Here is a 23,259-nt window from a genome sequence, read left to right as displayed (position 1 = left end):
GCCTTGCAGAGTCACATTTAAAATGAAATGAATAATAGCATTAAAGTTTGTATTGAATCCAATGCCACCTGTTTTCAATTCTGAGCAGCCCAGAGACCTGCCAGAGCTTTCTTGCTCCTCCAAGTCATGAGGTCTGGCAAGGCTTCTGGCTTCCTCCTCTGCCCCCAGCTTCCTTGAGCCTTAAAAGTCACATTTGTTACTTCCCGAGTCTGAGCAACAATGCCCTTGATGAGGAAGGAGGGGCTGGCAGCATCAGGCAGCGGTGGTTTTGTGTCTCAGTTCTTACCATTACTCCCCAGTTTGGGACCCCTTTACCTCCAGTGGCATGTGCCTGCAGCTGCTGAGTGCCGGCCCACAGTCGCCCTCCAAGGCCCCGTGCGTGTGCAGCCCCGTCTCCTGCCCGAGAGCTCGCAGCTGGAGCTGACGAACAACGTAACCCTCCCTCTAGTGGCTCGAGCGAAAACACTCCGGCCCCACCAAGACCCAGAGCGAGACGCTCTGGAGCCATCTCGCAGGGTTGAAATTCCAAGGCTTCTCCGAGTTTATCCCCCACGGAGGGATGGGCACAGGGCAGCGCCTCTCAGCTGTGCCAAGAGCTGCCTGCTGGGACGGGTGGGCGCCCACCTCCCAGCCCCGCTCCCCGCTGCCATCTGGCACGGGCCACGGGGTGGGGGCCGAGATCTGCGATGACGGAGGGCTGGTTGTCTCATCACGCTGCTATTTGAGGGAAGAAACTGCCCAGCTTTTCTTAAACCCTGAGCTCGGAGTTTCCTCCCTTCTCACCTACTTGCCATCTTCTGAAGCTCTGTGTGCCAGGGGGAGGGGGGCTGGTGACAGGTCCATGAGTCGCTGATCTTTTCCTTTTTGGCTACTCTAGTGGAACGAAGAGATCGGTCAGACTGAGCCTTCTTTGAGCCCCACTCAGGCTGGGAGGCACTGCTTTTCTACCGGCAATTTCCAAATCAGTGTCTAGGAAATTCAAGGAGTGGAATTCAGGCTCCAGTGGATTTGCCTGGTGTCATTGCCCAACTTCATCCCAGCCAGTGGCGGGGGGGGCGGGGGGGGAATACATGCACGCCGGGGAGCGCCTGCCAGAGCGTCTGCCTTCCCTTCCAACACAAAAATTCCACCTCAGAGGCTGGGCCCCAGCCCATCTCAGACAAAGACAAAATCCTGGCTGCTGAGGATGACCCGAGCAGCACACCCTTTCCGCCAGGCACCTCGGTTCCTCTACGTGTGAGTGGCAGCTCACCATCACCCTCGTGTGCTTGTCCCTCTTGCACAGACAGAAAAGGTGCTCTTGAAAAAGTTATCAGTCTCCGTGTAAAGGCAGCCACTGGATGTCCCGGACTCCAGTGACATAAAGCCTTCCTAAAATACAAGAACAGCAAGATGAACAAAGCCTAAGATGCTTAGCAGACTGGATGGCGCCTCTTTCCTGTCTTTGGTCACTGGGTCCCATGAAGGAGCACTGGGACAGGAGACCTTTGCAGCCCATGTACGTCTTGGTGAGGCCACATTGCCCTTCTGCCCCGACGTCCTTTTCTCTCCAGCACTAGCTATCATCAGAGGGCCATGTTTCCTTTTCTGAACGAGCCATTCGGTACCGGGGCTTTCTCGGCCCTGGCCAAGTTACCTGCTCTAAACCCCACTTGTGTCCTTCACACCCCCCCTGGCCCACATGGCCGGGAGGTGTACAGAAATGGGGGGTAAGGGTTCTTCTTGCCTCCTCCTCTCACCACTCTGACAGTGCCCTTGGGTAGCAGAAGAATTCTGTATGACTACACTGTAACATGTGCTCCTCCTTGGGGAAAGGACTCAATTTCCTGTACTAAGTGCCTCTCATAAAGCACATCAGTGGGACCGAGAGGAGTTCTCTCTCCCCCAGGAATGCTGAACCAGAGCCTCCTACGGGAAACATTCGAGGTCACTGAAGGAGGCCCACGTCCTCCAGGCATGGATAAGATCGGCCTGAAACCCTTACCCATGTGCTTGCTTAACACGGATGGGACTGTTTTTATTCCATTCTCTTGCTGGTCCACAAGCAGCGCCATAGTCATAGGGTAGTGGTAGGAGACAGGGAGGAGAGGGGTCTGGCTCTCGGGCCTTCTGGAACAGACCAGAGGTAGACTGCGGCTGACGTGAGATGTGGTCAGCTGATGGTTGATGTCTCTGGTTCCTGTACACGGAGTTAAGTAACCAGAGGAGGAGGAGGTGGAAAGGTTTTTCCAATTCTTCTCAAGGAAATGTATTTTGAGTACACAGTGAATCTGAGATAATTTTCAACTCACTTTCAAACCAACTGCCTGAGCCGAAGAAAGCAATCAGAAATGAAATGCACGAAATTCTGATACACAATTAACCTACTTAAAAGAAACTGACAGGAAAAATAAAATTTCAGATGTTTTTTATTCAAAGGTTTTCAAAAGAAATAAAACAGAAAAAGCTAACAATCTGATCAAATGTACAGTTCAAAAATGTCTTTTGGCGTTTAACAACAAGTCCTAGGAAGGAAAACTACAGAGTTATCTTGAACCGGACAAATAAGTTACCACTGGCAAGTTTGTGGCACTAGTAAAACAAAAATAAAAAATTAACTCTCTTGATCATATAGATATCTCTATGAAAATCTTTTTTTTCAATCTGTACAAAAGGTCTTTCTTCATAAATTAATTTTTTTTATAATTTAATGGCTGTCTACTATGTGATGTTTAACTGATTTTTTTTTATTTTTTTATTTTATTTTATGTACAGAGGTTATGTTTCCCAAATCTTACCCAGACGAGTATGGCACTTAGTTCAGACATCTCTAGCAGCAGATTTCCCCTCCCCTCTAACCGAGCTATCAAATTTCTGTCTTAACTAATGCAAAAATATCAAGTAGTGAGAGACCCAGGTTTATAAATGTACTAGGTACAAGGAGGGCGCTGCGTTCGGTCTGGACTTTCACAAAGCAGTAATATTCCAGGGAGCATAGAACCAATAATACCACAACTTTAAAAAAGGAAACAAAAACAAAAACAAAACACATTTCTCTTAGGACTATGTAATTTTCACTAGAATCTACACTTCTCAGAGCAGCAAGGACTTTTGAAACTATGAAATGTCACTGACATCTATAATCAAATACAAGCATAAAATTTAAGAACTAAAAAATACTCGAAAGAAATAACTGCTTAGCCCTAGCTCCTGAGCTAGGAGGATTTGGTCTGTGGAAACAGGGAGGGCCAGCAACCTGTCCCAGCACAAAAGAAAACAGACTCTGAGGTAGATAACTGATCACACACAGTTGACCAGACAAGTACACAGTTTTGGAAGACAACTTAATTTACCATTGCTTTTCAAACGTATGCAATTGTCTTAATAAAAGAGCTTTAATAACAGTGAATTATCTTCTATGTACTAAAGTAGAAATAACTGTGTATTTATGAATCAGGAATTTCATAGTTTCAAAATTGGTTTCTCTTTACACTTAACACTTGTAGTGATGATGTAAAGTGTGGCACTGCTTGGATCCAAATCTTCCTTCATGCTTTTTTTTGTTTGTTGGTATGTGTCCATACATCAATTAAAATTATAAAACCTAAATGCAAAGGTACAAAAAAGGCACATTCTCCTAACCGCAAACTGGTCCGGCAAAAATAAAGAGCACAGAAGATATGATGCTGAGAGAAGGTGGAGCTACTGGTTACTGGCTCTTCGGTCTTTGGTGAAGTTACCTTTAAAAGTGCCAAGTAATTTTGATTTCTCAAATTTATGTAATAGAGAGAGCTAGTAGCCAATCATTTCGCTTCTATTCCTATCTCAGCTTATGTTTGAAGATAAAATCCTTACTTTTAGCTTTTGCCATTTAGTTGCAATAGCAACGTTTTTCGGTTTGCCAGATCTCAGGCGTAATTCTCAGTCTAAAGCACTATCATTAGTATAAAGGAAGGACAAAACATTCGGTGACTCCCCGCCCCCACCCCCCACCCCCAGCCCCAACGCTACCTACACTAAATCTAGAACATCGAGTTAGTTTTTTTTTTTTCCTGAAAAAAGGCAAAAAAGACTTTACATTGCATCATACAGCAGATATCCTAAATCAGTCAAACTATCAGAGGAAACTGTCGGCGTACAGCCTTACAAACAAGTTACCCTATTAAAAGTTCCCCAGTCAGAAAATGTGTTTCACACAAAACATTTTTCCCTTCTTGCATTTCACTACCTTACACATTATGTGAAAAATCATTAAAAACACCTACTACGTATTTAAAAAAGCCAAAATTTCAGCAACTTTTATTGACTACCTTTTAAAAGCCCTATGCTGCTGTTTTACAAGGCATAATAGACCAGCTCATTTGGTCGAAGCGTTCTACATCATTAGTTTGAACTAACTTTTACTGAAACAGCTACAGCATCAAAGGAGTTAAGGCAAATTGGAATTCATAGACAAGGAGAAGACACTTCACACTACGTTGAAAGAAAAATGGAAAAGCTAAGAAGAGAGACGCGGAGGGCGACACTGAATACAGCGACACTCACACTCGCAAGCACGGAACACCATGGGGGAAGTCGGACTACTTAAACGTCAGAGCCCATTGCATACAGCCGAAGAAAACGCAAATTAAACACAAAATGGACAAAACCACAAAAATCCGGTCATGCACTTGGATAAGTCTTCATGGTCTTTGTGCATACCCAGAAAATTGAAGTTTTCTTTTTCTTTTCTTTTTTTCTTAGTTTTTTTTTTCTTTTTTTTTTTTTTTTTGCATCATAACATTTGATAAAAATCTTTTGTTTTGTTTTTGTTTTTTGTTTTTTTTTTTTTTACTAAAATAAACCTGTTCAGGGGAACAGCTACTAGATGAATTTAAGGGTTTTATGCACCTTATAGAACTTATAGCAAAAATAGTTTTAGTTGATTTCATTATAAATAACGTTTTCAAGAACCTGTGCAAAACTGTCAATAATTTCCTAAAGCACAATTGATCAGAAAAATCCATGATTGTTCAGCCTTCACACCCTTCTTCATGTAAGAATGCCCTTCTGTACATCTGGAAGAGAAAAATAAAAGAGAAATGCTCTTATACATTTGGTAGAATACACCACGGGATTTTGTAACCTTCTTCTCACTTTAAAGGTATACATGTGTGACTAAGGCAAGCGGGGCTCATCACTGGTGGTAGACCAATAAATGCTAGAACTGAGGATCGTTTCCATGCCTTGACTCCATCTTTCAAACGTGGGACCTACAGCATACTTTTTTACCAGAGCAACCAGAGCTCTGGGTCTAAGAATACTGACGTTAAATTCATAGTCAAGATATTGCTAATCTTGTAATACCAGATGAAGCAAAATCTTATGCCATATTTCCTTCAAGCTTGTGAGCGTGAAAGCAATATAAATTTGGATACATGTATTGTAGGACACATTTGGTGCCTGGTGAACTGATTTGTTACAGATTTTTAGGGTGGATGGGTAAGGAGGATGAGAAAGTAACTATCCATTTGACTTCAATACAAGGCACTCTTCTTTCTGGATAATCTGCAAATCTACAAAATCAACCGATTTTAACCTTTCAATGACACCGGATTCTTTGGCCAGGATTAAGGCAGTGTGAGCAAATATGAGCTATTCTAAGTACCATTATGATAAAAGAATCACAGACTTGGCTTGAACTGAGCCCTAAGGTTACAAAGATGTTTCCCTCATACCTCACAGTTACTTATTAGGTTGAAAGGTATATGGTGAATGGTCATTAGACGTCTCGACCGCCACCTGCTGCTGACCACTTGCTTCCTACAACAAAGCAGAGCAGAGGAGACATGAGCCATGAAATCCAAACTCCACTCCTCCCGTCCGAGTTTCACATCTTAAAATACAAGCGCTCATTAAAAGCGATTTTCTTAATATTATGGAGGGTTTTCAGGGTTAATGATTTCCCTAAGGAGTTAAGATGTCTTACAGACCCAAAGACCCAAAGAACCTCCCACCCCAACTTGAAGAGTTGGCTCTTCATGTCAAGCTACAATTTATCAAACAAATATCTTATCCCTTGGAGCCAGATGTGACTTGGAATTCAGTATTTTCAGACTTTAGAATCTGAAAAATGGTAGGCATATACCCTTTATCACAGAATATACCCAGCGGGGCCTAGAGCTACGCCTCATTACCAAACACAGGAACAGGTCTACACAGAAGGATATAAATATGCACAGTAAGTGGGCTAAGATTTTGTCTTGTATCAGTTCAGGCTGGGTTTTGCCACAGGTCAGGGTTTTGCTAAAGCAGTTATAAAGAGAATTTTTATTTTCAGATTTTACCGTGTGTTTCAGAACTGCAGATAAGGGATTGTGGGTTCCCTCACCTGTGGTTGTCAGTAAGTACACAATTTTAATCAATCAGCAGAAAACAAAACACAACAAGAACGCCCCCAAATAATCCAACCACAGTCCTAGGGCTGTTTCTGCAACTGGAACCTATGGGATCTACCTAGTGGGTAGGATTGATTGGGATGCTGAAATTTCCTTGGAATTTTAAGGGTACTATGCAGAAAAATGCTATGCTTTCTGTCCAATCCCTTTTTAAAAAAAAAATTTGTATTTAAATTCAATTTAGTTAACATATAGTGTTTTAATAGTTTCAGGGGTAGAATTCAGTGATTCATCAGCTGCATGTAACACCCAGAGCTCATTGTATCGAGTGCCCTCCTTAATGCCCATCACCCAATTATCCTACCCCCCAACCACCTCCCCCTCCAACAACCCTCAGTTTGTTTCCCATAGTTAAAAGTCTCTTATGGTTTGTCTCCCTCTCTGTTTTTATCTTATTTTTCCTTCCCTTCCCCCATGTTCATCTATTTTGCTTCTTAAATTCCACATATGAGTAAATTATATGGTATTTGTCTCTTTCTGTCCACTCTTAATTTAAGCGTCAGTCTTCTTTCATTATCATTATATCTGCATCTTCCATAATAATAACTAAGAGTTATTTAGCTATCCTAATAGCCTCTGTAAAAAAAGGTATGGTTTGTTCCTCATCCCTATTAACAATTCTGAAACACCAGGGTTTTTTTTCAACTATCTTAATTATAACTGATTTCTTCTTGTAGTTATTATTATTAACATAATCTTTGCTACCAGGATTGCAAACTCCAGCTTTATCCTAATTTGCGTGTTAAGTATACCTTTCCAGGAGACAAGACAGATTCTTGAAGGGTATGAAATGTGCTACAAGTGGGATGCTGCGTGGCTCAGTTGGTGAGCCGTCTGCCTTCGGCTCAGGTCATGATCCCACGGTCCTGGGATCGAGTTCCGCATCCGGCTCCTTGCTCAGTGGGGAGCCTGCTTCTCCCTCTGCCTGCAGCTCCCCCTGCTTGTGTGCGCGCGTGCTGTCTCTCTCTCTCTGACAAATAAATAGCACATGTGCGCTCTCTCTCTGACAATAAATAAAGTCTTAAAAAAAAAAAGAAAAGTGCTACAAGCTTGGAAAATAGCTCTGGGAGCTTTAGGGGTGTGGCCTGGATACTGCTACACTAATCTGTATGCAGAGAACTGTATTTCATAGTTGAAAATAACCCTAGCTCTATATGCCCTCTGAACTCCATTCTTTATGCAAACATTTGACTTCTGACTGATTTTTCTTTGAGTTCCATCTAATTCACCCATTTCTGAAAGTACTCATTGCCAGAATGGCCATGGGGGCGGGGGGGGGCGTGTTGCACCAACCTCAGCGGGCACTGCCGTCGTCTGCACGTGTGTGTACTGCGGCAAATAAGCTCCTTGCATCGCCGATGTCGCAGGCATGTACTGAAAAGGACGATATGGTCAGGATGGGAAGTGATAAGCCATGCAAAAATTCTGAGTGCTTGGAGAATTTTGAGATGGGATGTCAAGTACTTGGAAATCTCGAAGGAGAAATGTAAACAAGCTACCTCAAAGTTTAATTAATAAGTATGTCATATGGAAAGTGAAGTGACTGTTTCTACTTTCTGAATTTGTCAAACGAAAACTCCCACCTTTCTTTGGATTTCCCAACAAACATACACATGCATGAAGATCACTAAGGCTTCTCAGTCCCTTTGTTCTTTTCTGCCACCACTGACATGGTCTGAATTAAAAGCCTTCGGCCATCTTACCATCTAAACGTTAGGTTGCTCTATGTCCATCCTGGAAGATCCTCTGCTAGAGGCTCGACCTCAATCCCCAACTGAGTCCCCTGGACTTCGGAGAAGTCTGTCAATCCCAAGATTGTGATACAGTGCCCCCCAATTCCGTGAAAGAAGTGAAGGGAGGAAGAATTCCGTGCCTTTTGCACCCTCACCACCTTCATCTTTTCCTTCACGACACCAGGTGCGCAGTGTGAATGCAAGGCACCAGTGTGCAGGGCTAGATGTGGTCGTGTGTGCGCTAGGTTCTGGGAAAGGAGAGATACCCAAAGGACAGACATTTAGTCCATCAGTTAATCATGTGGAAGGCAATGTGGGGGGTGAGAGGGGCTCGGACATCATCTCTGGACATCCCAGAGCCTGTAATTGAGGCTGCATTAATTTACCCTCCTCTGTTTGCTGAGACACACGATATTAATTTGCCACCTACTGTTCCCGTGCTGCCTAGCGACAGATGACTCATCTGCTGGGCCAGAGGGCTGATCATAGACGCAGGCTGTAGTGACATGGTGTGCTCCATCGAGGGAGTTAACACGGCCCCCTGGGGATCGGGAGACAAGCACAACATCAGATAAACTCACCGAGGGAACGGAGAGTCTGTCATTCCTTTTGCAAAGGAAAACGCCTTCGTTTGTTGAAAAATGGGAACCAAAATAACCTCCTCGCAAACCTGCTTATGGTATCATAAACAATTTCCTAAAAACCTTCTGGGCAATGCTTCCTAAAACTTTTCTGAGAGCATTCATTTCACTGAAATGACTGCATTAGACATGTTCCTGCCTTTCCTCTCACTCCCGTGCAAAGCAAGCTAGTCCAGCAGGAGGAGCTGTAGTGGGAAGAGAGGACGATTTCCGGAGGGCTGGGGTTACAGAAATGCTTTCTTCATTTTTTAAAAAATAAATGACAGTTGATGTTTTATGCAGCCACAAAACAATAGGCCACATTGAATATTTATAAATATAGAGTCTTGTTTAAAAGTGTTCTGTACAGAGTCATTTGATTCAAGACCAGGCTGTTAGGATCAAGAGCACATTCTCCATTCACTGTTTCTCAGAACTTTCAGCTATAATTTGGTGCCAAGGGAGGGAAGGAGATTCAGATATGATTAATAATCCGATTTCAGATCCTCTGATTCATCTGAAAAAAATTCTGGTCATTAAAAATAAAATTAAATATAATTAAACAAAATCGGGGGGGGGGGGCCCAAAAAAAAAAAAAAAAAACCCACAACCACCCACAACCCAGCCTGGCCTCCCCGTAGTACACGGCTGTTAGCACTGTCAGGGCACGACTGCCCGGATTCCAGCCTCGGGATGTTTGCAGAGTTGCAACCAGGGTACATAAACAATTGCATACCCTAGGCTTTTGCTTTGAACTTAACATTCTATTATAAATATTTACCTCAGTGCATAGCCATCATTATCATTTTTAATGATTGCATAATGGTACGTTGATTGTCTAAACCGAAATTTAATTAATTCTATTTCTGGATTTCTGCATTTTCTCTAATTTATCCTGTATAATATTCTTACGGATTATATCATTCCCCTCACTTTTGCAATCACTCAATTACCCGAGAGTGCAATTATTCCGACACAACCTATCAATATTAATGTTATGTTTTTGTATTATTGCAACCGATCTACCCCTTCAATACACTGTTATTTATTGCTAATCGGAACACAACTGAGGTCAGAGCCTGGTGTGCAGGCACTTTAATTCTGCTTGCCGGCAGTCTGAACTGGGTGGGGAAAGGAAACGGGCGTCAGATAGGAACCATCTGCACACGCTACCACTGTCTCCTCAAAGATGTTAAACTGGGACATGTGCAGGCTTTGTCTCTAAAAGTTGCCAAAAAAAGATAGAGATGTGTGTCAGAAACGGTTTGTTGTCAATGCAGTTCACAGAAAATTTGTTCTTTTTAAATTTTTAGTGTGCATCATCAAAAAGTGTGTGGTAACATGGAAATGATTCCGAAGCCCAGAATATGCTGAAGGAATTTCCTGCTGCTTTTTTTCATTCATGTGTAAGAGCTACTGTCCAAGACTGTGCGTACAGAGACAAGTACGTGCGCGTGTTTACAGAGACGCACGCGTACGTCATCCGAGAGCTCGTCTCCTGTGTTACCAACCCAACGTGTTTTAGCAGCGGCTTCAAAGTCACCTCGGCAACTTCCTGTTTCGAACTTGTCCCTACACTGCTGTTTCACAGGCACAGGTCTTGCACTGCACGGTGTCCTCTTCAGGAGCTGTCCTGAGAGAAACTCCTGCCTCGTCTTAAGGCCAACAATGGTGCGCTTCTCCTAGGCAACTGACCTGTTTTTCTCTTATAAGAACCGTGAACTGTTTTGCTTATTAGAATTCCCATTTGGCCTCAGTTACTGGAAAGCACAGGGCCAAATCTGTGGCCCTCTCATGCCAGTCATGTAGGCCATTGTGTTGGGCACTGTTCGCTTTTCTTGTGATTCTGTTCTCCACCTTGATTTTTCAACGTTTAAAATTCAGGCTTTAATTTAACAAACTGGATTTTATGTATCTTTGAAAAACACATTAAATACGCTATCTATTAACGGGAAGTATAACCCAATTAAAAAATGTAATATGTACACAAGTAGAATGAATGCTCAAGTCACGAAAGAAGTCACATTTACCAAAGAAAGTGTTACTGCTTTAGTGTTTATAATTTCCACCCAGCGGTTGAGTAAACTGATAAAAATCTCTAGGTTCCTTTTCAACACTCTATATTTGCATTAAACGGAATACAATTTAAAAATGTGAGCTGTTTTCATATCAACTACTGTTAAAAATATAGCAATTTAAAACCTTTAAAACTTAAAAATTCAATTGAATGGACTTCTACAGAACTGTATGAAGAAGAAAATGTTATCCTGCTTCAAATACGATACACTTTAAGCTCTTACAACTGCAGATTTGATTTAATTCAACTGTCAATTTGTTTTAAAACAAGGGTGGGAGGAAGTTTTATAATGAACTTGTACACTCTCCTATTCCACGCTTAAAATTTCCCAAATCCCATACCATCTTTGGCAAAAGGTTTTAAGCCGGAGAATGGTCTTCCGAATGTCTGCACAGCTTAGCTGCAAACCACAAAGCCAGTAAGCTGAGAAACTTACGGGGTGCTGTAGGATATACGGCTGCGGTTGCATCCAAGAAGGACTTTGCACCTGGAAAAGGGAGGAGTTTGAAAGAAACATTGATTTCCATTGGAATGTAGGCTATCTCTTTCTCTAGAGCTCTTTTACTCATGTTAAAATCTACAGAAGGAAAATAAGGAAGCAATACTATCAATGATTAAAAAGATTAAGGCCGTTAGAGTTCTTGGCAAACTGGTCACTCTTGAGTAGGATGAAATGATTATTTAAAACCAAGTTCCACTTGCCCATTCAAGAAGTATTTACTGAGTACCAGGCATCAAAGAGAAAAAGGCAAGTAAGACATGGGCCCCACCCTCAAGAAATTTACTAAGAATGGAGATAAAACAACTAAACAACTCAAATAGTGAAAAGTGTGATAACTGAGGTATGAACTAGGCACTTTAGGAATACAGATGAATGAGAATTCCAGCACATCTTATTACACACTAATCCTTAAAGTATGTGCTTATTTAAAAAGAATAACGAAATTCAATCCCTCTTTGATACCAGGATACTAGGTTTCAGAAATCTTGTCGGGTGGTCAACAATTTCTAGTGAGTGTGGAAAATAAAAATCTGAAAGTCAGATTTAGAAAATGAAAAACTTTTGTAACTCGATCTTGACATGTACAGTCAAAAGGGCACCTGCACGGAAGACCCTCTGCGTTGAGGAGTACGACAGGAGAGTCAGGCTCCGTGGCAGGAAAGCAAGCCTGCGCGGCCTGCCACTCAAGAGAAGAAGTATCAGTCCACTTCTTGATGCCCAGAGCTCTCCTGAGACTACGTAATTTTTAAAAAATAAGTTTCAGTCTCTAACTCTAACCACAAAACCCTCCTGTATCTCACCCCTACGGTTAACTTCAGAGGTTCTACAGAGAGCATATGGGGAAAAGTCATGGGGGAAGAATGTATTGTGATTTACCTTGATAGCAGAGCCCCGATACTTGTTTTCTCTGGTTTCCTTTGCCACCTAAGGCAGACCAAAGTTAAGTGCTTCTGCCTTGTTAACATTTCAGTTATCTGGACTGCAGCCTTTCCCCATTGGGATACTGGTGGTTTCTCGCAGATGCCAATTTCTCAAATCCAATTGTATAAGCATATGGTGCTTTAGTGGAGAAAGGCCCACTCCAACACGAGTGTGAGGCCTTCACTGAATAAATCATGGGGAGGAGAGCAGCTCCCTGGAGACCCCAATTGGGGCCAGATGCTCTCATTTTTTGGTATGCTTTCAGTGGTCTTAATAATCTAATAGCTTAGAGCATTATGGGGTTAGGGAGCTAGGACACCTAATCCAATTTTTTTCAGCAGCAAATCAGCTGCTGTCAATTTCTATTCCTCACTTTTCCCTAACTATAAAATGGGAATAATAATCTATGTTCTTTGAGTTCTTTACCACTGGTTCTCTACCCTCCTTTGGGTCACAGATCCCTTTGAAAACTTGACGAAAGAGACAGAACTGACTTCCCCACAGCTAACTGCATACACACAAGCGACATTTTGCAAACAATATGAGAGAATGTCAGACTACTTAAAGCTCGTCGGCTAACCCTACCGTGGCCCTGAACTTATGCGGGTTAAGAACCTCAGTCACAGCGAGTGTCGGGCAAATGGAATGAAATTCCACATGTATCTTAGGGACACACAGAATGCCAGAAGAAAGGAGGCCTTTGAAATGAAATGTTGTTCCAGTCAGGTATATCAAATCTACTATGAATAACTGGTCTCTGGATTTTTCTTATGCTATGAACAATTCCGTGGCCAAAGTGCTCACTGCCTGACAGTAAAGTGGGGAAACGGAGGTGGTGGGGAGAGGCACTCATAGCTCCAAGAGCCACAGCGGCACACACCCAAATTAATGTGCACAATCATCCACCTGAGAATAAGCTTACGGGCCCCCCTTTCCAGTGATCTGCATAAATGGCAGAGGTTTCCAAGGTCAGAGAGTTAAAAAAGACTACCTTTCATTAGGGAATTGTTAATTAGGGAAAACGCACTAGAGCAGATCTCACTGAGTCTTACATAGTCAGGGAAAATATAGAAATTTTAAGTCCAAAATAATGAAAGAGGCATTAAATGAGGGAATACTGTGGTCGGCAGATTGAAGCACCAGCCCAAGTAACATAAAAATCCAGACACATAAACGAAAAGAAAACGAGGGACAACTGAGGGGAAGACAGAGAAAAGACCTGAAAGCCGAGGGAGCTGTGAACGCTTCTGTGCAACTTCATGATTTATTATTCAAAGCTACTTTTAAGTTTTCGGACAGCACCGCCTCGATGATATTGCTGACGTTGACCAACTCCTTATTTTCAGTATAACGAAGGCACTCTCATCAGCCTGCTAGTCCTGCATATGTATTAATGATGATGAGCGTGATCATAGCTAACATTTATTGACCACTAATGATAAGCCAGGGACTGTGCTGAGCTCTTCACATAACCAGTCTCATTTAGTTTTTATAACAAGCCTAGGAGAAAGAAACTATTATTATCCCCATTTTAAAGATGAGGAAACTGAGGTTTACAGAAGTAAAATAACACAGTTATTAGATATTGTAGTCCCCTAACCCCAGAAATCAGGGCTACAACATCTAATTCAATTGTTTTAAAAACAAGAATACACAAGAGTTTAGTTTAGTCACACAGGATCTCAACAGTCAACAAGAGAACTCTATTCCCACATGTCTGTGACTGAACTCTGTTATTATGCTTCTGTGTGGGCCAAGGCGATAGCCCTGTTCGAGGTACTCAGATATAGGAGGAGAGATGTGTATGCGCACACATTGTACACCACTGGGTTCACTGTATGCGCACACATTGTATACCACTGGGTTTGTGGAGAATAGGAGCTAACCCTGCAGTAAAACCAAATTCATCTTATAACAAGGTGCTTAAGGAGATGTTGGTTCTAAGTTGGGAATCTATTTGAACATGAAGCCTCCTCAATTACCTGTTTAAACAAGGAGTCACTTTTTTTTTTTTTTTTGGCTTTAAATCTCACTGCATTGCTCATTTAATGTTACCTGATAGAGACCCGACTTTATTTATTAGCATGTTTACTTGGTCTTTTCTTAGTCCCTGCTGATGAATACACCACGACAACGGTACACACCTCTTCTGTATTCTACCTAATGTCACTTCTTTTTAAGTTTCAACTTCTGGGACACGTGATGTCCAACAGCAGAGCCCGCTGTGGAGGAAGCATTTGGGTTCATCTCAGTTCTAGAATGCTACGATTTCAAGGACTGACAACTGATAACCATTTTCCCTTGTTTTATATTCTCCTATACATAAAAGCAAATCACTCTGTCAAATAAAAAGCAGCTTCTTCTAAATTGGGTATCCAAGCTGCATAACATCTGACTTAGGTTTCATTATAAATGTTCAAAATTTTAAGACACATAAAAACGTAGCAGTGGTTCACGGCCGACAAGCTGTCATACTCTTGAATCCTAAAGGTACAAACCTGGTAGGCAGATACAGGAGATGCAATATAGGGTGTAAGAGAAGTTTGAGTGATCATTCGGTTTGTAGCAATACTGTATGGTGAAGGATAAAATCTAGAACAAACACAAAAGCCTTTATTAAGTCATCCTTTAAAAAGAATAATTCCCAGGACAAACGTCTGATATTTTCCACCTTCACATTTTCCCTCAAGCCATCATGCATTTATCTTAATGACATACCCGTTCTGTATAGCAGCTGTGGTTGGGTCATAAGTAAGTGTCATTCCAGCCTATGGGAAAGCAAAAGAAATAGAATCACTTACCCGCAAGGGCACGGCTTAAAAATTCCATTTCTTAGAGTCATGGCAACACAAAATAAAGATAGTTTGGTAGCATTTGATAAAATTAGAAGTTTCCTTTAGAAAACATCAACTCAATACAAGAATTAAGCTCTACGTCTGTACTGTCCCATTTGGTAGTCATTAGCCGCGCGCAGCTATTTCAAATTAAAGGAAAAGCGGAGTCCCTCCGGCACACTGGCTACGTCTGAAGCGCTCAGATAACCACATGCAGCTCGTGGTTACCACTGGACAGTGCAGACTCCAGAGCGTTTCCACTGGATGGCACTTCCCTAGACATTCTTGAACCAGCATGTTACTTCAAAAAATTCATTGAAAATAAATATGGAGAAATGGACATCCAACACTTTTAAGCAATTGATGTCTTTTTCTTAAGACCCTCATTCAAAAGAATTAGGCAAAAAACTCAACAGCAAATGCGCTATTTGTTTTAATAACATTATACTTAGGATAATTTCTGAGTCCTTATAAATGTAAACCTCTAAGAAGCCACGACATTAAAAATATACAAAACAGTTGTGCATTTCTTATAGCAATTTAAAATGGTCTTTTGCTTTACATGCAGCTAACTGGTAAACACGGCTCTACCCACCATCTCTCTGCCCCATCTGGAGGGTCATCACTCTCTCAGCACCATATCCATTGGGGAGAGTTTTAAAGTGACATTATCTGGATTATAAAGTCTGCACCTGGCACTTATTTCAGAAGTGTGGCAGCCACAATGAGACATGAGTAACTATCCACATAGGCTTCCGTCATCACACACCCACACTGAAGTCTCAAGAAGGGACTTACAAGTCTCACCTCTCCTTCTCTATGCCATGGTCTTCCATTAGGGATGTATTTGTTTGGGTTCTGTCTCTTCTTCTGTCCTCCGTCCGCAAACTTACACAATAAAGGTTCTGTAGGAGCTGAATGGGGACAAGTAATAAAAAACCAGAATTACATGTGTATGTAGGACAAAATGTAATTGTCCTCCTCTTTGAGGAGCTGTGGCAGTGCTACAAGGGAATGGATAGAACACTTCAAAGCAAAAGTTTACTCAGACCCTTCTACGTTTATCTACTGGTGAAGAAGACAGTACAGAATATACATTAGTTATTACATTCAAACCGGAGTGTAATGAACACATTTAAACAGCTATTTTGAGGAAACAAAGGAATCTTTTGATTCATTTTTTTACTTTTTAAGATTTTATTTATTTATTTATTTGAGAGAGAGAGAGAGAGAGAGAGACAGGCAGGCACAGGTAAGCATGCAGGAGCAGGGGGAGGGCAGAGGGAGAAGCAGACTCCCTGCTGAGCAGGGAGCCCAACACGGGACTCGATCCCAGGACCCCAGGATCACGACCAAAACTGAAGGCAGACGCCCAACCGACTGAGCCAGCCAGGCGCCCTCACTTTTGTACTTATGTGCAGACACACTTGCTTTCAACTCTGCTGATAAATCTCCAAATATAAATCCGATCGTGTCACCCTTCCCTCCTCCAACTTAAACATGCTCCCTTCGCTTCCCAACATCATTCTTCAGAGAGGTCTTCATTCACCCCAAGAGAAAACAAATTCCCTTTTATACTGCTCGTACTGTATTTAAAAAATTTTTTTTAAATTTTTCTTTGTATTTTTATTCATAGCAGCGAGAACAACTCGGAGGTGTGGTGATTTGTTTGGCGTCTGTTTCCCCTCTGGCGTGTAAGCTCCAAGGGGGCAGCGACATTTGCTCCGGCCATCGGTGCCAAAGTGCCGGGCACGCTGTAGGCGCTCACTGCATCTCGGCCGAATCAGTGACTGAATACAAACAGGTCTCATTTGTTTACCTGTGGAGTACAGCCTTGAAGACAGCTGTTGTAAGAAAGGCAAACACCTGTCCACGCTATTTAAAGTTTTTTCTGGGCCTTTAATCACCCCTCTTGGGGTTGCTTTACTATATATCCACATCATAAAATGATCTGAAGAACAACTCAAGAAACTCACACAGAAAAGCAAAAGACGCAGAGACTCTCACAGATACACGCTCATTAGTAAAAAAGAAAAATGGTGGGGGCGGGGGAGAAGGTGACGGCACGCTAGTCCACCCGTGACTTTTCATTTTCTTTGCTTTTCCATAATGGAAATAGCAGCATATTCCTGAAGGTGGTGCATATTTCTGTATGTTTCCAGTTAATGTAATAAAGGCAGTCACACCTTCCTGTCTGGTTCTCACATTCTGTCCTTTGTCTACGGTAGAACTGTGATTACTACTTTCAAGTTCTGTTTCAAAGTTAAATAACCAGGAAGAGAAAAATATTACTTGTGGAAAATTTACTCCTTTCTCCTTTGCCTCTTATTATCCTAATTCATCTCTTATTTTATATCACTATTACCCACCCACTAATGACAGGGTGGAAGCAATAGCGCCTCTCAACACTTCTCTGCCAAAAAACAAAACACAACAAAAAACCCAACTGTAATTCCTTCTCGGCCAGCCGTCTAGGCTGTTGCTTGGCACGTCTTCCTCCTGCTCTCGCTGGTGTGAACCAGGCCAGAGGGATGGGCTGGAATGTGAGCTCACTTCTGAAAGGCAGCTGTACTACAGGAAATCGAAGGTGAGAGCAAAAATGTCAGGTGTCTGGTGAGAATACCAGGGAGTCTGAGCTCTACCTCTGTCTACCTTCTGACTCCCACCCCTCCAGCCCGCAGGCCTTCCTGAACGGGGAACTTCCGTCTACCGCAAATGGGTGGGAAGGAAGATCGACTGGGGCCAAATCCTAGAGTGAAGATGAATTACTCTGTTTGTCTTTCCAAAAAAAGGTTATCAACTTTTGGAAATTCCTGCATCCACCAACAATTTCCAAAGGTAAAGTAAATGGACGCAATGAAGGAAGAGGGCTTTCTAATCAGCGATGATGCTTTTAATTCTACAACTGGGCCGTCTGGGAACAGGTGGAAATGAGGGCCAGGAAAACACAGCTTTCAGGTAGAAGGGAAGGATATAGGGCAAACCCGCCTCAGAGTTAGGACTGTCCTTCTGCCAGGTCTGAAGATGTCTCACCTAGATATCTAAGGACAAAGAGAACTCAGAGAGAAGCAAGATCTCACTCTTCATGGATCTAAAAGACCTTATGGTATCGAATATCTTCTCCAATGACATGTTTTATAATTTTTTACTCCCCATCATCTTGTAGGACAAGAGTATAGTAAATTCTGCAGTGCTAGCACTTTGCGGGACTTCACTGAGACAGTTTTATCTAGAGGCATTCGAAAGACCAGCTCGGAGACTGGAAACCTAACATTTTTCAAAAAAAGAGTTTACTTGGCACAATGAGTAATTCAAATGGACCATTTTCCTCCATGAGCATCATTTCTTCCAGAGAAAAGAAGGCAACCAGGTTGGACACATTCTGGAGGGTCACTACAGGTGGCCAAAGCAGGCAGGTGTGCACGAAAGCATTTCGGCAACAATCCCTGGGAGCACTGAGGCTCCACATTCGCTCAAAGCCACGTGTCCCTATCTGGGGTAAGGTGCCGCCAAGACCTTATCATTTTTCTAGACTATGCTCTGTCAAAAAAAAAAAAAAAAAAAAGGTGATCTCCTGAAACAATAAAGTCTACTAAAAACATATAATGACGAGGTAAATGCTGATGAGGTAAGTATCAAGTGAGCGAGGACATGTTTGCAAATATATTATTCAAAATGAAACAAATGGACCAGGATGCAGTTGAATCTTTCAAAAATGAATTATATTTACTACATGATTTTGTGCTGTCATTAAGATATTCTCCTCCCTCTAAGAGCAAAAGGTAAGAAGTTAAAACAGTTTGATATTGGCAGGTATCCCACATCTTAGGAAAACAAATTTCTTTTTTTAAAGAATTATCATTATTATTATTTTAAAGATTTTATTTATTATTTGACAGAGAGACAGCCAGCGAGAGAGGGAACACAGGCAGGGGGAGTGGGAGAGGAAGAAGCAGGCTCCCAGCGGAGGAGCCTGATGTGGGGCTCGATCCCAGGGATCCAGGATCATGACCTGAGCCGAAGGCAGATGCTTAACGACTGAGCCACCCAGGCGCCCCATTTTTTTAAAGAATTATTAACACGGGCACCTGGGTGATACAGTAGGTTAGATGTCTGACTCTTGGTTTCAGCTCAGGTCATAGTCTCAGGGTCTTGGGGTTGAGCCCCACATGGGGATCTGCGCTCAGTGGGGAGTCGGCTTGGGATTCTCTCTCCCTCTCCCTCCACCCCTCCCATTCGTACTCTCTTTCTCTCTAAAATAAACAAAAAATCTTAAAAAAATAAAAAAAGAATTATAACCAATTGAGAGTTTTTTTTTTTTTTTTAAGATTTTATTTATTTGCCAGAGGGAGAGAGAGTGCACACAAGCAGGGGGAGCAGCAGGCAGAGGGAGACGCAGGCTCCCCACCAAGAAAGGTGCCTGATGCGGGACTTGATCCCAGGACCCTGGGATCATGACCTGAACCGAAGGTAAACACTTAACCAAATGAGCCATCCAGGTGTCTTGAAATGAGAGATTTTTTTACAGAGTTGTTGGCTCCTGTTTTAGGGAAATGGGAATGCCCCAGTATTCCATGAGAGGCAAAATAAAATTCTAATAGCTTGTTTCCTCTGTTAAAATTCTCTTTGGTCTATTTAGCAGCTGAAACTTTTACTGAGTGCCTACTATGTGCAAGGTATAGTGTTAAGAACTAGGGATACGGTTGTGGATAAAATAGGGTCTATTTTCACAGGAGCTTTTGCAATGTGACGGGAAGGAGAGTATACAAAATCTTACAAAAACCCATTTAGCCATTTATGGGACAGAGCACTGTTTTGAGAGATGCCTGCTGTTAATAAAAATTCCACCCAGAAGCGAAATACTTCTGATACTGAAACAGCTGTATTTCTTTTATAGTACATACCTGGTACTTCATGTATCTGGATGACATCATGAGAAACACTTTATCCCTGTAAGTTCTTGATACCTGATTTACTACATGGATTGTACCATGTGCTCTAGGAAAACAACTATGTGACTGTTTCTTTAAGATATTTATGTTACCATTAGGCTGAGCAAGGGTTAGAGGATTTCAGTTAGATTTCTGAATTGAGGGGTGCCTCAATGGCTCAGTGGGTTAAGCATCTGCCTTTGGCTCAGGTTGTGATCCCAGGGTCCTGGGATGGAGCCCTGGGTTGGGCTCCCTGCTCAGCGAGGACCCTGCTTCTCCATCTCCCCCACCCCCCACTCGTGCTCTCTCTCGCTCTCCCTCTCTCTGAAATGAACAAACAGAATCTTAAAAAAAAAAAAAAAAAAAAAAAAAAAAGATTTCGGAGTTGAAAACAAACACACCCGGATCTGTGTCCTGGCTCACTTATTTTGAAGTATGTGGGAGATTGTTACAAGATGAGAGTTGCTTATTTGATTAGCATATCCTGTGGCTTATTTCAAAGCAGACCAAAAGTCTGGAGTTTATGTTTTGAAGCCCAATACGCAGGTTCCAGGTTAAAGATTGGGAGATGCATGGGAAGCCATTTTGTTCTACACATCAGATCCTTCAGGTGGCCTCCTTGTTTCTTCTTTGTAGAAGGGAGATACTGAGGAGGACTGACATGCAGAAGAGAAAGCGCCATGAATACCAGTAATCTGACTGTGACCAACAGGTAAATTTGGGCGTATTAACTTCAAAAAATTAACATACAACAGTCAAACCTTATCTTCTATATGGTCGATTTTCTAGATTAGCAATTCTTTACCCTCTTGTGCAAAACAGTAATTGCTAAGACTCCTAACAAATTATTTGTGACTCAAGATATATTCCTATATTAAAGTGATATAAAAATTATATCACACTATTCATTATCAATTGATTTTGTCAAATATGCAGAGTATTCTCAGTTGAATTTCCCCTTAATTAATCACCACCCCTTGGGTTTGTAAAGGGTATGCCTCAAGTGTCTCGTGAGATCTCTCAGGTCAAATTCTCTTCCTTATTACCCAAGACAGAAAAGTTACTTTCTTATTCATCAGAACCAACAGGAACGTATAATGACTGTAGTCTAACCTTCAACAGACAATGCCACAAATGCAAACACTGACCTGATATTTTCTGGCACCTCGTGAGAGCCGTCTAAAGTAACTGCACTGTAGGATTCTCCAACATGCCCTCCACAGGGCTCCCTCCACAGGGCTTTGTGAGTGGGATGATCTTTTACAGATGCCTGAGTTTGTGGCACTAACCGTCCCTTCTAAGGGACGATGAGCTTATATGGGTGATGCCCATGCTGGTTCACTTCACATCTCTACCATGAAGTTTGCTTACCTATCTTCTGAGGCTCGAACCCTGTAATTATTTAGGCTCATATGTCTTCCCTTGATACCCACACTAAAACTCACTTCTAGAACGCCTGCATTGACTAACCACCTAGCTCCTAATTTGACCTCCTGGAAGTCTTCCTCACCATCTAATCAAATGGCTTTGAGGACTTGAGTTCTCTGTAGTTTGTGACAGAGTGGACCTTTTCCTCACTGTGTTCTAACAGCTGGAGAAATTGCTACTTCCAAACTCCCATTTTTCTAGTTAAGCAGTATTTATCCTAATCAACATTCTGTAAAACGTGAACTGCCCTGGATAGAAGCTGTTCCACGAGTTGTGGAAAACTAGCCCACTCAGCAACTGTAATTAGCTGTCTTTCTGATAATGTTGCCTACTTTCAAAATTCCTCAACTAGCAACATGCAAGCAACTATCTGGGCTCTTTAAAAGTTTCGACATAGGGATCCAATACATTTTATCCATTTTTCTGTGTGCACGACATCACTTCCTTTTTAGCCTCCTGTTTGTTCCTCACCAAACCCTACTGTCCTGTCCAAGCACCACCCAGAGCTATAGCTTCTCTCCACAGACGCATGTGCTCTCCCTCTTTCCTGATCCTTCTAGAACGGCTCCATCTCCCACTCAGTTTTACCTACCAGTAAAATAATGATTTAACAACAGTAAAATCGGGTTAAATAAAAAACAAAAATATAACCCTTCCCCATCACTCCAACTTAAATATTTTAATGTTCTGTATTTACTGCTTTTCTCAGTCTTTATTTTTCATACCTGCAATGATAGGTCTTTTACCTACTGTTTACATTGTGGACTTTCCCTACCTGGTTATAGAATCAATTTTTTTTAAGGGGTTACATAAGGTTCTATTTGAAATGGGATTACGTACAGTTTCTTTGTTATTACAACTAACACTGTATGAACATCTGTGTGTATATCTTGTTTATTTCTTTAATCCCAGGGCCAACTGCTAAATTGGTGGTCAGATTGTATAGTAATTAGAACACTGGCTCTAGACTAGTCTCCCTGGTTTGAAATTTGGCTTTGCCCTTTATTACTTCGTGACTCCAGGCGAATTATTCAATGTCTGAGGTTTCATATCTGTGGGACAGGGATAGTAATTGTACTTATTTCAGAGGGTTGTTACAATTAACATAGAAAGTATTTAGAGCAGCTGAATGCACATTAGCTATGGTTATTATACTATGACAGCGGGAGGAACTCAAATTTCTCATTTATGGTTCTTCCTCTTGTCTTTGAATTATTAAGATACATTCTCAGGAGAGGGACTTCTGGTTTATAAAAGTTATAAACATTTTTAGAGACTGGCCTGTTTTTCATGGAATTTGATTTTGTGAGATTTTAACAAGCTGGCTAGGGTTGCCGCCTCGGCCTCACACACAATGAAGAAACGTTCAAGTTGTAGTTAAGGATGAAGTTACTGGCAAATGCCTTTGAGAAAACGGTTTCATAGTATGCTTACATCTCCCACCCAAAGTCCTTAGGCTTTAATAAAATTTTACTCTGCTATTTATTGTTCCTCCCTGGCAGAACCCGATAGCGAAAGGGTGTAAAAGCGATCTGAGGAACCTTCTGTCGGCTGGGTGTGATCCGCGGTGAGAACAACTGCCCAGAGGCAGCCCCGCACAGGGCTGGCCCGGTGCTCCAAGCATCTTAGGCTGAAACGCTGGCACATGTCCAGCCGTGATTCCCTTGTTACTTTTTAAAAACTAGACTTGCCCTCCTTGGTGGAGAATGAGTTTGAGTTTGAGATCTGTAGGACAGCCCTCTCTCCCCACAGGCCACCCAGGAGTGTGCGAGCACTTCTGCTTTCACGGCAGCGCCT

At 42.1% G+C, this 23,259-nt stretch overlaps 1 protein-coding gene across 7 annotated transcripts in view; it reads right to left on the bottom strand.

Annotated features, from left to right (window-relative positions):
- Positions 1-2,390: 2,390 nt before the first annotated feature.
- The window catches only part of RBMS1 (RNA binding motif single stranded interacting protein 1), a 207,908-nt gene continuing 187,039 nt past the window's right edge, over positions 2,391-23,259 (bottom strand). For 4 of the 7 annotated variants that reach the window (XM_040644589.1, XM_040644591.1, XM_040644593.1 and 1 more), the window contains exons 7-15: positions 15,902-16,017; positions 14,988-15,037; positions 14,768-14,861; positions 12,225-12,272; positions 11,283-11,333; positions 8,580-8,690; positions 7,710-7,790; positions 5,697-5,781; positions 2,391-5,036 (exon numbers count right to left, since the gene is read on the bottom strand). In XM_040644589.1, coding sequence (XP_040500523.1) covers positions 5,704-5,781; positions 7,710-7,790; positions 8,580-8,690; positions 11,283-11,333; positions 12,225-12,272; positions 14,768-14,861; positions 14,988-15,037; positions 15,902-16,017 — 629 coding nt within the window. In that variant the 3' untranslated portion in view covers positions 2,391-5,036; positions 5,697-5,703. The remainder of the gene's footprint in view (positions 5,037-5,696; positions 5,782-7,709; positions 7,791-8,579; positions 8,691-11,282; positions 11,334-12,224; positions 12,273-14,767; positions 14,862-14,987; positions 15,038-15,901; positions 16,018-23,259) is intronic. The other 3 variants (XM_040644595.1, XM_040644598.1, XM_040644599.1) reach the window with 3 other exon arrangements.

Source organism: Ursus maritimus, unplaced genomic scaffold (assembly GCF_017311325.1).
Source record: "Ursus maritimus isolate PB19 unplaced genomic scaffold, ASM1731132v1 scaffold_1, whole genome shotgun sequence".
Lineage (NCBI taxonomy): Eukaryota > Metazoa > Chordata > Mammalia > Carnivora > Ursidae > Ursus > Ursus maritimus.
The sequence above is the reverse complement of the archived record's forward strand: the minus strand, read 5'-3'. Positions and strand labels throughout refer to the sequence as shown.